General features: G+C 37.8%; 1 protein-coding gene across 1 annotated transcript; it reads left to right on the top strand.

Annotated features, from left to right (window-relative positions):
• The first annotated feature begins 481 nt into the window (after positions 1 to 481).
• On the top strand, positions 482 to 2,743 carry LOC145045911 (caffeoylshikimate esterase-like). Its single transcript, XM_078994200.1, has 3 exons — positions 482 to 1,287; positions 1,414 to 1,852; positions 2,187 to 2,743. The coding sequence occupies exons 1-3, from the start codon at positions 745 to 747 to the stop codon at positions 2,471 to 2,473; spliced, it is 1,269 nt and encodes a 422-aa protein (XP_078850326.1). The 5' UTR covers positions 482 to 744; the 3' UTR covers positions 2,474 to 2,743.
• The last annotated feature ends 12,517 nt before the right edge of the window (positions 2,744 to 15,260 follow it).

Below are 15,260 nucleotides of genomic sequence, written 5' to 3'. Positions count from 1 at the left end.
TCTCTTTTACCGGTTTCTTCCTGTTAAAATGACTATTTGTAAATGATTATAATAATTTTAATGGTGTAATACACACAAAAAATACGTCAGAAACCTAAAATAAACAAACAAAAAAGATTATTACCCTCCTAAGTCATTATCCCAAAAGCTTAACGTGCAGTAACGAGTCTTGAGGATTGTAAGTGTATAAAATCAAAAAAATTCAAAAGCGTATTTTATAAAAAGAAAAATAATAAAAACTAAACATTTATATATATATATATATATATATATATATATATATATATATATATATATATATATATATATATATATATATATATATATATATATATATATATGCAAACGAAAAACTATATTACCTTTTAAAATCATTTTCGTGTTCGTATTTGTAGAAGTCGACAACATTATCATCTTTTTTTTTTTCAAAAATATTAAATATTAGGTATCGAGTTGTTGCCACATGCCACACCATTAAGGTCAATACTCAATGATTCATGTTTTTTATTGCAGTGTTGGTGGGATGAATGAATGAATTATGCTTGTATTACACCGATTCCTAGTAATTTTCATGGTCATCTCCGATAAAGGAATCAAAGCCACATATTCTAGTCGACCCCTCAAATAATCCTTCACCTACTCATAAATCGGATAAGTCAGTCATAAACTCTATAGAAAAGGAGTTACCCGAAACAATTTTATAAGTTTCAACACTTTACTTTCTTCGCACAACTCCGACTAACCATGCCACCACCGAACACTCCACCACAAGCTACGCCACCACCGTTCTTCTGGGGTGATACACCGGAGGAAGAATACTACAAATCCCAAGGCGTCCGGAACTCCAAATCCCACTTCGAAACCCCCAACGGTAAAATCTTTACTCAGTCATGGCTTCCATTAGACGAAGACCAACCAGTTAAAGCCGTCGTCTTTATGACCCACGGATACGGAGGCGACATCAGCTGGTGTTTCCAGGAGATCTGCATCGCGTACGCCAAGTGGGGATACGCGGTCTTCGGCGCCGACCTCATTGGTCACGGCGGATCCGACGGACTCCCTGGATATATCGGAGACTTCGATAAAGCTGCCGCAACTTCACTATCGTTCTTCGTTAGTGTTCGCCGGAGCGAACAGTACCGTAATCTCCCGGCGTTCCTTTTCGGGCAATCGATGGGTGGACTAATCACCATGATTATGTACTTCCAATCAGAACCCGACATGTGGTCCGGTTTGATCTTGGCGTCCCCACTTTTGATCATACCCGAAGTCACGAGTCCCTCCAAGGTAAATTCAAATTCCAATTCCAATTTCAACTTCAAATCTATTTCATATTTGCCACAAATCCCAGATCTAGATTTTTCAATTTGATTCTCTGATTCAATTACAACTATGCTGATTTCTTAATTGAAGTTCCATCTGACAATGTACGGACTACTGTTCGGACTGGCGGATACGTGGGCTGCGATGCCGATGCGTCCGAGGGCAAATGGGGTAAGGGATCCGGAGAAGATGAAGTTAATAGGTATGAATCCAAAACGATACGCCGGAAAACCAAGGGTGGGGACGATGAGAGAGGTGGCGAGGTGTACAAAGTACGTAGTGGACAACTTTGAGAAGGTGACTGTGCCTTTTTTTGTTGCACACGGGACAGCCGACGGGATGGCAAGCCATACTGGTGCAGAGCTGCTGTATGAGAAGGCTGCAACTCCGAAAGAAGATAAAGAGTTGAAGCTTTATGAAGGGTTGTATCATTCGTTGATTCAAGGGGAACCAGATGAATCTGCTGCTATTGTGTTGGGAGATATGAAAGCTTGGATTGATGAGAAGGCTCAGAAGTTTGGCCCTACATGTAATTCTAATTAATGTTTTTTTTTCTTCTTCTTTAAAATCCACTTTGATTAAACACTAAGTAACATAGTCTCAAGTTTGAATGTTGTATTATGGTATTTGGAGTGATTTGTGAGAGGTAAATGAGTTTTAGAGATACCTTATATGTTTGTTGTTATAATCTAATTATCGTTTTGTGGAAATACATAAATAAGTTACTTTTTATGAAAACACACGCATCATATATGATGGTTTTGCTATGGAGTCATGTTTTTATGGTTTTGCATTATATTTTGGCTTAAATGTAATGTTTTGGTCTCTGATGGGTTATTTCAATTCATTTATGTGTTTTATAGGTTTCAAGAGAAATTGGGAGGAATTTGGCGAAAAACAAAGAAAAGACGCAAATGTAATGGCTATAATGCCACATAAAAACCAAAGGTTTATAAAGTATCATTATGCCATTTCCAATGTAGTCATGCATCCTATGACGCCAGGGTACGCCCTTCCCAATGTAGCCATGAGTCCTATGACACCACGATATGCCCTTCCTAATGTAGCCGTGCGTCCTATGATACCACGGGTAAGGTTAGCACTTGCGACTACTGCGGCCATCATGAAGATAAAACTTATCAATTGGTGACTTGCAACTACTAAGGCCATCATGAAGATGAAACTTATCAATTGGTGACTTTCTAAATGCAACTTTAGCTCATTCCAATCTATAGGCACATGAGGGGATGTTCATTATGATATATACACACATCTTCAGTGTTTCCAATCGAAACAATTTGTGTTGTTCATCATCAATGTCTTTGTAATCATAGTGGAAACAATTCGTGTTGTTCATCATCAATGATTGTAGAAGTTTTTTCCTAACATAATCAATAATATTGCAATGCTTCAAGATCAATGGTGCAATCAATATGAGCATGACCGGATGTCCTTGCTTTGATTGTTATTATTTGTAGGCTAACAATTGAATTCTTAATTTTGTATGCAAGTAAACGTTTGTGACAACCCAAAATTTCTTTTTTGATCAAGCTAATCAATTCAATCAATGTTAAACTCGTTTCTGTTATCTTTTAACCTTGTTTAGGGTTTGTTTAAACATTTTAAGCTTAGTACAATCAATGTTTGGGTTTAGGGTCGAGTTATTCCAAGTCATAACACAACATTCGGGCCAAACACTCCTCTAGGAGGAGTGTACGGCCGTACACATGGGTGTGCAACCGTACCCCCCCCCCCCCCCCCTCATGGTCGTACACCCTCCCTATATAAGGGGTACTTGGCCATCATTTATCACTTTTGCACACTAGAACTCTCTCTCACTTTCTCTCTCTACCTTCATCAAGATTTCCCCAAGAACTTCAAAGATGTAAGTGTTTCTCATCTTGAATTGTTGTTACATTTCCTTATCCAATGGTGAATTCATGTATTCATCTCATAAATTTCTTCTTTAACTAGATCTTCATCTTATACCAAGAATACACACTAGTTCTTGGTGGCTATAAACCCTCTTCAAGCTTCCAAATCGTAAGTATTTCGTTCTTTAGCTTGTTATGCTTGAAAGACATCTTGATTTAAGCCTTGATTCATCATGTTCGCCATCCCTTTGAGGGAGTACGGTCGCACACCTAAATAAGGTTGGCCGTACACACCTTAAAGGCCCTCCAAAGTGAGAATTTAGCCCCTATCACTTAGTTGGACATGCTAAACCTTTGATCATAGCCTTGATTCTCCTTAAAATCGACCATTTTAGCATAAACATGAAGGGTGTACGGCCGCACACACCTCCTACGGCTGTAAACCCACCTTAAATGATCTTTATTGGCCTCAAACTTGCATTACAACTAAACATGGGGCCTAGAACACTTCTTGGATGCTAGTTAGGACCCTAGAAACACCTCAAAAACACATCTCTTCATGAGTGTACGATCTTCATGAGTGTACAACCGTACACTCATGGGTTGTACACCCATGGTCGTACAGACACTTAGGGTGGCCGTGCACCTCCCTCACTTAATCACATCTGATTCTAACGCTTAGTTCAAGTGTTTCCTAGTCTCTAAGGAGGTTTCCTTCCATAATTAGTGGTGTTATACCCTAATCTAATACATACGCGTGTTATTATATGTTAAATAGGATCCGTTGTGTTCGAGACTTCAGTTGACACTCAACATCTATATTGATCTTACATTCGAATCCCACGTCAAACAGTGAGATCATACCCCCTACGTTTTTAAACGTTGTCGGGGGGGGGGGGGGGGGGGGGGGATACAAGCCAAACACAAAGGATTTTGTGAACAAAAATAGAAATGCTTTCAACAAGTAAAACTTATGCAATTGACACAAATCATCGGATTTTCATAAATCACTTAGATACTTTATCCCTTTTGTAACATGTGGAGCATAAGGGTCATTTTCTAATCAAAATCGCATAGCTTCCAGAACATATCACGAACATAACTTCTCAGTCAAACTATAATAGGTATAGTTCGGGAAATTCTTTACCAGTTTCACCGATACAAACTACATACATGGTCAATCTTATAAACTATGACAAATTTAGTTTATGACATACAACACTACAAGAGTACAACAACTAATAATTATTTAAGTATAATTATTTTTACTCTACACGACATACATCGAATTCAAGTACAAAAGAACATTACGTACTACATATATTACTTTTAAAGTCGTTAACCTAGTTGGGAGACAAGTCCTTGGGCGCTTACAACATTAACTAAGTGGAGGACTACCCTTATGAACCAGAGTCTCCTAGAGGGAGAGTGTGGCTTTTGTGTGTAGATCTATACGGGATTGACTATCCCGTACCTTGCTGCTAGCTACAGTCGGACCGACAGGTTTATGGGTGACAAAGTCATAAAGGATATCAGCATCCGATTCACGTTGTATCTGATGGTTTTGAGCACTACATCATTCCTATGGTGTACATGCAAACCCTAATGCTTCGGATCTAGTTTGTCTAATGAACATGCAATTGAATTATCCAAAGCTATAAACCCTAGATCTAATAAACAACAATTGGAATTAGGGTTTTGATCTTACCTTTGATTGTTATGTAGCAATAACAATCTATTTCTCCTTGTAATTGGCTTCAGGAAAGCTTAGTGTCTCAAGTGTTGCACCTCTAATGGAGTCACAAACACCACTAGCAATAAGGATGAAGGAGGAGAAGAGAAGAAGCACTCAAAAACATCTAGAAACCCTAAGGAATCAGTGGCCCACATTTTTGGTGCCTTAGGGGTCCTTAAATATGTGAGGCTATTATGGTTTTGAACTTAGGAAACCCTAATCTAACTGCTTAGGCTCTAAGCAGTCCATGGACTCCCTCCTTATAGGCTTTAGAGGCCTTGGATGATTTCTTATGGGTTTCCCCATAGAATTCGTCCACTCCATCCTCTATGGAGTCCATTAGCCCAATATTCAACTATCACAAAATTGACAGTTATAGTCCCCTTTATTTAATTAATGTCTTTTAGCCACAATCGTAGCTTTCAAAAGCCGTAGCTTTCAAAAGCCTGATCAACTATCCATGGACTCCCTCCTTATAGGCTTCAGAACCTGATCAACAATCGTAGCTTTCAAAAGCCGATGTCAACTCTGATCTTATCAAATACGCGTGTCTTGCATTGTTGAGCCGAGTGGTGGGTGTTCCGGAGTCAGTTGCTACTCCGCAACAAGGGGGAGATAAACATGAAGAGCAATAAAAACGATCTCATCAGCTATCACCAAAATCAAAAGAACCAAAGGGTAATGAAGCTTCGGGTTCTGGTAAAAATGACAAAGGAAAAGGGTCATGGAAGAAGAAGAAGAAGAGAATGATGATCCGGATCTAAGAAGAAGAAATCGAGACAGAGAGCTGGATGAAAACTCTCGAATTGATAAAGAAGATGAAGAAAGGGAGCAAAAGCAAAAGGAGGCTCACGACCTATTGGAACTTTGCAAAGTACTTATTCCTTTATGGACGTTGGAGCGCATGATAAAAGAAGCTATAGATTCTCCAAGCATGCATTGGCTTGAACCATTCGTTTCGTTTGACTGTGAGAATTCTAAAGACTCTCAATTTGATATACCCATCATAAGGAAAGCTTTTGTTTTTCACAGTTTTGTTCCAACAATCGCTATTCCCTCACCAGATCCGAATACAGACAAGGATTTGGTTGATTACTACATGGAATATGCTCAGCCACAACATCTAACCTAGAGTGCTCAAAAGATTACAACTGTGAAGGTTATGAAGCCGACTTCTGCTGGAAAATTCATCAACGTAACGTTCAAAGTAACAAGAGGATCAGAGAGTTCGGTTCATCACATCTCTCTAGCTGATTTGCCATGATTGGATCCTACTAAACAACATCCTGCTTACCAGTGTGGAATAGTATGAGCCAATTATTGATCATATCAAGTGAATGATTGCCTGTTGTATTCATGAAGTCGCCCTGATGGATCAAGAAATCTCATCGGTTTTGCGAAAAAGGCCAACTATCAAACCAATTGGGAAAGTTTAGGATCTAAACCGAATGAAGGTGGGAGTGATTGATTCGAAGTACCGAACTGTGATGTTTACAAGGAAAGAGGGAGAAAAGTTCGTGTTTGCTCTCGACGATAAACATTTATTTTCCACATCCTGTTTGGAACATATCATTGATCTGGTGAACAGGTGTAAACAGAATAGCGATGCTGACAAGAAGTACTTCACTGACATGCTTCGGTGGTATATCACTTTCCGACAAACTCTTTTGGCTATAGTACCAAAGGTGTTCAAGACGGTCAAGAAGTCTTCTGTTGCAAAACCTAAGTGAAGTCTCTCCCCTTAATGACGCAAAGGGGGAGATTGTTGTGACAAGATGAGTTGCGTCTTGAGCTCGTTTCTTGGCCCAGTTTTGTTACTGGTTTGGGCCCATCCAACCATAATTATTTTTTTTAGGGTTTTAATATTTAAAGGTGCATGCATGCATCCTTTGTGTTTATCGCTTTCATCTTATTATTCTTAGTATTGTGCTACAAACCCTAGTATGCCTCTATAGTGGAAGTTCTTTGTCGAGCTCTGCTGAGGCGTGGCTATTCTTGAATTATTAGGCTATATTTTGATTCTGTCTTGTATTCACAGTATTTATTTGTTTGTCTTAATGTCTAACCTGTTGAAGAACTAATCGATCTAAGATTTTTTCAAATCATCATAAACCTTTGATCCTAGCCTTGATTCGCCTTAAAATCGACCATTTTAGCATAAACATGAAGGCTGTACGCCCGCACACCCCTTGTACGGTCGCACACACCTCCTAGGGCCGTAAAACCACATTAAATGATCTTTATTGGCCTCAAACTTGCATTACAACTAATCTTGAGCCTAGAACACTTCTTGGATGCTAGTTAGGACCTTGGAAACACCTCAAAAACACATCTCTTCATGAGTGTATAGTCGTACACTTATGGACCGTACACCCATGGCCGTACACACCCTTAGGGTGGTCGTACACCTCCCTCACTCAATCACATTTGATTCTAACGCTTAGTTCAAGTGTTTCCTAGTCTCTAATGTAGTTTCCTTCCATAATTAGTGGTGTTATACCGTAATCGGTTAAATAGGATCCGTTTGTGTTCGAGACTTCAGTTGACACTCAACATCCATATCGACCTTACATTCGAATTCCATGTTAAACAGTGAGTTCATACCCCTACACTTTTTAATGTTTTTAAACGTTTTCAGGGGGATACAAGCCAAACACAAAGGATTTTGTGAACTAAAACATAAATGCTTTCAACTAGTAAAACTTATGCAATTGACACAAATCAACGGATTTTCATAACTCACTTAGATACTTTATCCCTTTTGTAACATGCGGAGCATAATGGTCATTTTCTAATCAAAATCGCATAGTTTCCAGAACATATCACAAACATAACTTCTCAGTCAAACTATAATAGGTATAGTTTGGGAAATTCTTTACCAGTTTTATCGATACAAACTACTTACATGGTCAATCTTATAAACTATGACATATTTAGTTTATGACATACAACACTACAAGAGTTCAATAACTAATAATTATTTAAGTATAATTATTTTTACTCTACACGACATACAACGAATTCAAGTACAAAAGAACATTACATATTAGATATTATTACTTGTAAAGTCATTAACCTAGTTGGGAGACAAGTCCTTGGGTGATTACAACACTAACTAAGTGGAGGACTACCCTTATGAACCAGAGTCTCCTAGAGGGAGAGTGTGACTTTTGTGTATAGATCTATACGGGATTGACTATCCCGCACCTTGCTGCTAGCTATAGTTGGACCGGTAGTTCTACGGGTGACAAAGTCATAAAGGATGTCGGCATCCGATTCATGTCATATCAAGTTTAGTATGGTCATAAAACTCGCCAATAGTAACGACACATTTACGTAATAATACACTGCTCATGAACAATTGCTTTGATCACATAGGTATGGATAATACTTATGCCTCACAATTTCGGAATCATTAAATCAACAACACACATACAAGGGAAAATAAGGGATTTTCCCAGTTAAACTTCAATACTTTACACACTGGTAGTAACCAGGTTTTTCCAAACAGAACATACCTTACATACTGTTGGTAGCCAGGGTTTTCAAAATGAATCACACTTTACATACAATAGCAAGCAATATTTTATACAAATTCAGTGACTACTTTTCATTACAGAAACCTGCTTATGAAATCACCAACTTTATACTGATATGTTTTCAAGATCGTTTGTATTCTCAGGACAATAGTAGTCTGGTACTCTTGTCAGCTTTTGGAGAAGACGGAGCAATAAGAATCACGTCTTTTAACTTATTATACTTTGATGTATACAAACTTTGTATCAAACAAATTTAAATATTCCTATTATATTGTAATGGTTGTGTTTACTTTAATTACTATGATGCAATTGTTATGATACTATACATGACGTCCTCCACCCCCAGACGTTTCCACCGTTTGTTTTACGGTTTTGGGGTGTGACAGATTGGTATCAAAGATATTGTTTATAGTGAACTTAGTAAACCGTGCCTTACAAGGTATACAACTATAAACACTAAGGGACTAAAGTGCTCTGAACTAAAAGTATACTTTTTAAAATATAAGTATTTTATAAAAAAAGTATACAAGTATAACTACATACCAGAAACCGTATCATAAGTAGAACAAAACAAAAGTATTTGGATGTTGGACACTGCGGTTAAACCTGGGCAGTTATGTAATCATGTCTAGGGTCAATATAGCCTGATCAACTATATTTATACGAGACATGACCAACATGTGTTTGGGAGTGAGTCTGGTGTTGCAGCAGGCCTAAAACTTACCAAGTACATACACCAAGATATCAATAGAACAAAACATACAACTTAAAATACTATAGGAGTATTTTAGCTAGAGCCGAATACCGTGTGGAAATTCATTTCAAGTGTTGCAACTCATTCCTTCTAGTGATAGTTTACTTGCATTAGTAACATTTCCTTGTTTATCGCTTAGTAGAACACTATAACTATCAGTATGAGATATAACTTGTTTCATATCTCTTAATTCAAACTCTAGGGGACTTGCCATCCTTTTCTTCTTGACTATTTTTAGAACAAGATGCCTCCAAAGAAAAGAACCAACAGAAAGAACAACAATCCCCCAACAGATTCGACACCGCCACCTCCTCAGTTCAATCATGCCATGTTTCAGGCAGTTGTTACTGTCGTTGTGTCTGCCACAATGTCGCAGATAAATTTAGGCGGCTTTAGCGGGTCGGGAAGTGGTGTCCAATCCCTCAATCTTGATGGAAGCCAAGGACCCTAGAAGGAGTGTTCCTACAAAGAATTTATGAACGCGAAGCCTAGATCCTTTGATGGCAATGGAGGTGTCATTTCCCTGACTCGGTGGATTGAGATGATCGAATCAGTCTTCGAGATCTGTGCATGTTTCGAAGCCAATAAAGCGAAGTTCGCAGATTGCACCTTCATTGACAGAGCATTGGCCTGGTGGAATGGTCGGGTAAAATCTTTAACCATGCCAATAGCAAACGACGTGGGTTGGGAAAGTTTGAAGGAACTCATGCTTGATAGATATTGCCCAAGGGGCGAGATTTAGAAACTGGAGCACAAGCTTTGGAACCTTAAGATGAAGGGTTCTGACATTGCTGCATACACAACTAGATTATGTGATCTGGCTCTTCTTTGTCTGGGAATGGTCACTCCGGAAAGCAAGTAAATAGAGAGGTACATTTGGGGATTGACGCCCCCAACCTAAGGAAATGTCTTGGCTGCTAGGCCTACCACTTTTGATAGCGCCAAGTGCCTGGCGCAGACCTTGATAGATCACGGGGTTGATCTTGATGAAGTGGCAGCCGCTACCGAACCAGCAAAGACAAGTGCCAAGAAGAGAAAATTTTGGAAGCAGCGAAAGGGGTAGTCTTCGCATGAGCCCTCAAAGAAACAACAATTAGTGGCAGTCCACACTGCTACTACACCTGTCGCTGCTCCTGCAACTTAAGCACCTACCAGTAGATATGCTGGTACCCTTCCTCGGTGTGACAAGTGTAATTATCATCATAATCCCGACCCAAGCCATGAAATGCTCTGCAACAGCTATGGCAAAAAGGACACACAACTCGAGTTTGTAAGGCACCAGTCCAACCAACCAATCAGACATCTACAGCAGGTGTCGGTCAAGCCTGTTACGGTTGTGGTGAGGTCGGGCACTACAAGAGAAATTTCCCCAAGGCAGCAATCGCTGGCAACACTGGAAGAGTACTAGTAATGGTCTAGGAGGAGGCAGTTGCTAACCCTACTGTTGTTATAGGTACGTTCCTCTTTTACAACTCTTATGCATACATTCTTTTTGATTCTTGTGCAGAGAGAAGTTTTGTTAGTCATGCATTCAAGCATCTTCTCAAACATAAACCCCAACCTCTAACCGAACCATTTACCGTTGAAATGGATAACGGTGAGAAAAAGAGCACTAACGATATATTCCTCGGTTGTACCCTTACCCTAAATGATCATTCATTTCCAATCGATCTTATGCCAGTTTCTAGAAAAAGCTTTGACGCCATCATCGGCATGGATTGGTTGAGCGCCAATCATGTTGATATCCTTTACTATTAAAAATCTATCCGTCTCAATCTTCCCTCTGGTGAAGCCCTCATGATTTATGGTGATAAACTCAGTTCGAACCTCCGTATCATCTCATGCATCAAAGCCCAAAAATTTCTGCGAAAGGAATGTTGTGCGTTCCTAGCTCATGTTATTAATGAGAAACAAGAAGTTAAATACCTCAAGAGCATCCCCGAAGTCTGCAACTTTCCTAATGTATTTCCCGAAGAGCTCCCGAGAACCCCTCCTAAGAGCCAAGTCAAATTTTGCATTGATCTAATCCCCGGAGCTACCCCTGTAGCTAAATCCCCTTACTGTCTAGCTCCAGCAGAAATGCAAGAGTTATCCAGCCAGCTCAATGAGCTCCTCAACAAATGATTCATCAGACTGAGTTCCTCACCCTGGGATCCCCGGTCTTATTTGTGAAAAAGAAGGATGGATCTTTTCGGATGTACATTGACTATCGCGAACTAAACAAGCTCACCGTCAAAAACCGTTATCCTCTTCCTCGAGTCGACGACCTCTTCGACCATCTTCAAGGAGCCAGCTACTTCTCAAAAATAGACCTAAGATCAAGGTACCATCAACTACGAGTCCATGAGGGTGATGTTCCCAAGACGACATTTCAGACTTGATATCGTCACTACGAATTTGTAGTAATGCCCTTTGGTCTAACCAACGCACCGATGGTATTCATGGAACTGATGAATCGGGTGTACCGTCCTTTCATGTACAAGTTCGTAATGGTGTTCATTGACGATATACTTGTCTATTCCAAAAGCAAGGAAGATCACAGACAGCACTTGAGGTTAGTGCTGGAAACACTAAGGGCGGAGAAGCTATACGTGAAATTTACCAAGTGGGAATTCTGGATTCAAAAAGTAACTTTCTTAGGTCATGTGGTAAGCGAGGAAGGCATACACGTGGACCCTTCCAAGATCAAAGCAATAGAAAATTAGTCAGCACCGAAGACGCCCACAGAAATCCGTCAATTCTTGGGCCTCGCTGGCCATGATCGTAGGTTTATCCATAATTTATACAGGATTGCTAAACCCTTAACCACTCTGACTCAGAAAGGTGTACCCTTTGGTTGGAGTGAAAAACAAGACATTGTGTTCCAAACATTGAAGCAGGCCCTATGAAGCACACATATCCTGTCGTCGCCTAAAGGGACGGAGGACTTCGTTGTCTACTGTGATGCATCCAGTCAGGGCCTAGGTTGTGTGCTCATACAACGAGGAAAGGTTATTGCTTATGCCTCAAGACAGCTGAAAGTAAACGAAATCAATTATACAACTCACGACCTGGAGTTAGGAGTAGTGGTCTTCGCATTGAAAATATGGAGACATTACCTCTACGGAACCAAGTGCACCGTCTTTACTGATCACAAGAGCCTACAACATATCTTCGAACAAAAAGAGTTGAACATGAGACGACGGCGATGGGTAGAGCTACTCAGTGATTACAAGTGCGAAATACGCTACCATCCTGGCAAGGCCAATGTGGTAGCAGATGCCCTCGGCCGTAAAGAATACTCAGGTCGCGGTGTGAAATCACTAACCATGACCATCCATTCCCAGTTATCCACACAAATCAGAGAGGCTTAGCTAGAAGCTTTAAAATCAGAAAACCAGCCGGATGAAGCTCTGAGAGGAATGGAGAAAAACTTAGAGATCAAGGGAGACGAAGTCTATTATTTCAGGAATCGGATTTGGACCCCAAAGTTCGGTGGTTGCAGAGAAGTTGTCATGACCGAAGCTCACAAGACTAAATACTCCGTTCACCCAGGTTCGGATAAGATGTACCACGATGTCAAGATGTTGTATTGGTGACCAAACATGAAAGTAGAGATCGCTACATTCGTGGGCAAGTGCCTGGCTTGCGCCAAGGCAAAGGTTAAATATCAGAAGCCCTCAAGTTTGCTCCAGCAGCTTGAGATACCTGAGTGGAAGTGGGTACGACACCATATGAGTAATTGTCGACCGATTGACAAAATCCGCTCACTTCCTGCCAATCAAAGAAACTTTCAAAATGGAAAGACTCACAAGAATCTACATCCAAGAGATAGTTCGTCTGCACGGTGTGCTTGTGTCCATCATCTCCGATCAAGATAACAGGTTTACCTCGAGATTTTGGCAGTAAACATATTTATATTTGTATATAAATTATATATTTTTATAAACAATATATATATATATATATATATATATATATATATATATATATATATATATATATAATCATTTCGGTTCGGTTTCTATCGGTTTTACCAAACCCAAACCAAAATTTTCGTTTTTAAAAAAATCTAAACCCACACCATCGGTTTATACTTCGGTTTCGGTTTCTCAGTTTCGATTTTGTTCGTTTTTATCGCTTTTTCGGTTTCCGGGTTCGGTTTTGCTAACCCTAAGTTTGACATTGTATTTTCCATTTCAATATGACAAACCAAGTACCAAGGGTTGGGGGTGGGGGGATATCGGTAAATCGTCAAAATTGAACAAAATTAAGAAAATATAATATTTGATATAGAAAAAAAATATACACTCAAAATTGAAAAATAAAATAATAGGTTTTTTTTTTTTTTTTTTTTTTAGTTTACCTTATAATTCACTTTATAAAATAGTGTCAATATCAATAAGCTAGCTTATGAAGGTAACTTATTGATATGGTAGCTTATAAACTATTTATTTAATTATGATAAATTACTTTTATATATTTAACCTGATACTAAATAATAAGCTACGTTATTTTATCAAATAAGAACTCAACTCAATATGAACATTTCAGAAAAATAATGTCAAAAATTAGATTTTTTATGAAATATAAGTATTTTATCAAAAGCGAAATATAAGTATTTTATCAAAAGCAAGGTCGGGACAAAGATTTGATGACATGTGAGTGTTGGAAAGGTCTATTATTTATATTTTAATATGTTAAAGCCAAAACAATAGGTAATAAATCAATGGCAAATTTAATTTAAATTCAAAACAATTTATTGCATGTTTTAGCCATACATAACATGTTTGAGTATTATATTATTTGTCTATTTATAAAGTATACATAAGAGATGCTTCAATAATAAATTATATTAACTTTTAACATTTAAATTTTTTGATTTTTTAAATACTTGTAGATCATAAAGCAACGTAAATTATAAATCCGGGTCTATCTCAATAGAAAACAAGACAAAGTTACAAAAAAGAAATGTGCATGGTCCAAACATGATGACTTCAAACAACCACGTTCGTACCATAGACCTAAAAGCCACTTGATAAAACCTACTTATTTGGAAGATTACTATCGAAGTTTGTTTTTAATTTAAATTAAAAACAATTTATTGCATGTTTTAGCCATACATAACATGTTTCACTATTATATTATTGTCTATTTATAAAGTATACATAAAAGATGCTTCAATAATAAATGATATTAACTTTTAAATTTTAAATTTTTTTATTTTTTAAATACTTGTAGATCATAAAGCAACGTAAATTATAAATCCGGGTCTATCTCAATAGAAAACAAGACAAAGTTACAAAAAAGAAATGTGCATGGTCCAAACATGATGACTTCGATAGTAATCTTTCAAATTAGTAGGTTTTATCAAGTGGTTTTTGGGTCTATGGTACGAACGTGGTTGTTTGAAGGTTCTAGACTACATATAATAATGGAACCAAAATATTTAAATGTTTAAGATTAAATATTATACAATCCAACACCTACAAATGGAGGATAATATTACGATTTATCTTATAATTAAAGAATGTTAAATAATTGGATATTGATATTTGCACCAAAAGTCCAAAGATGTTATATAGATATATGTTTGACAACATAATTAGCTGTTAGCAAGGAGATGGAAAATGTAAGAACATACTCTCAAAAGTAGTTTTCAAAATAAAAGCCTTTTCTTTAATGTAATAGCTTTCATTTGATTTTTTTTAAAGCCTAAAAGTTCATAAAAAAAAATAGGTTGGTTAAAAAGACATTCCAATTTAACATATAGACAACTTAATTAATTTTTGAAATATTTTTATTGGTTGAAATTTTATTATTTTCCGAAAAAACTGATTATAAGTAGTTAATTATAGATTGAGTTTTTATAAAAAATGAGAATAGCGAATGCTTATTAGCAGCACCAAAAAAAAATCATTAAACATACCTGATATTAAATCATTACAGAAAAAAGTTATTATTGTAACCAATATTTTAGTGATGGCTTAAAATCTAGTTATGCTATAACTTTAGTGACCCGCTAGTCATTAAACCGTAGAATAATATTAAAATAT

The sequence above is a fragment of the Lactuca saligna genome, chromosome 5 (assembly GCF_052625555.1).
Source record: "Lactuca saligna cultivar CGN05327 chromosome 5, ASM5262555v1, whole genome shotgun sequence".
In the NCBI taxonomy this organism is placed as follows: Eukaryota; Viridiplantae; Streptophyta; class Magnoliopsida; order Asterales; family Asteraceae; genus Lactuca; species Lactuca saligna.
The sequence above is the reverse complement of the archived record's forward strand: the minus strand, read 5'-3'. Positions and strand labels throughout refer to the sequence as shown.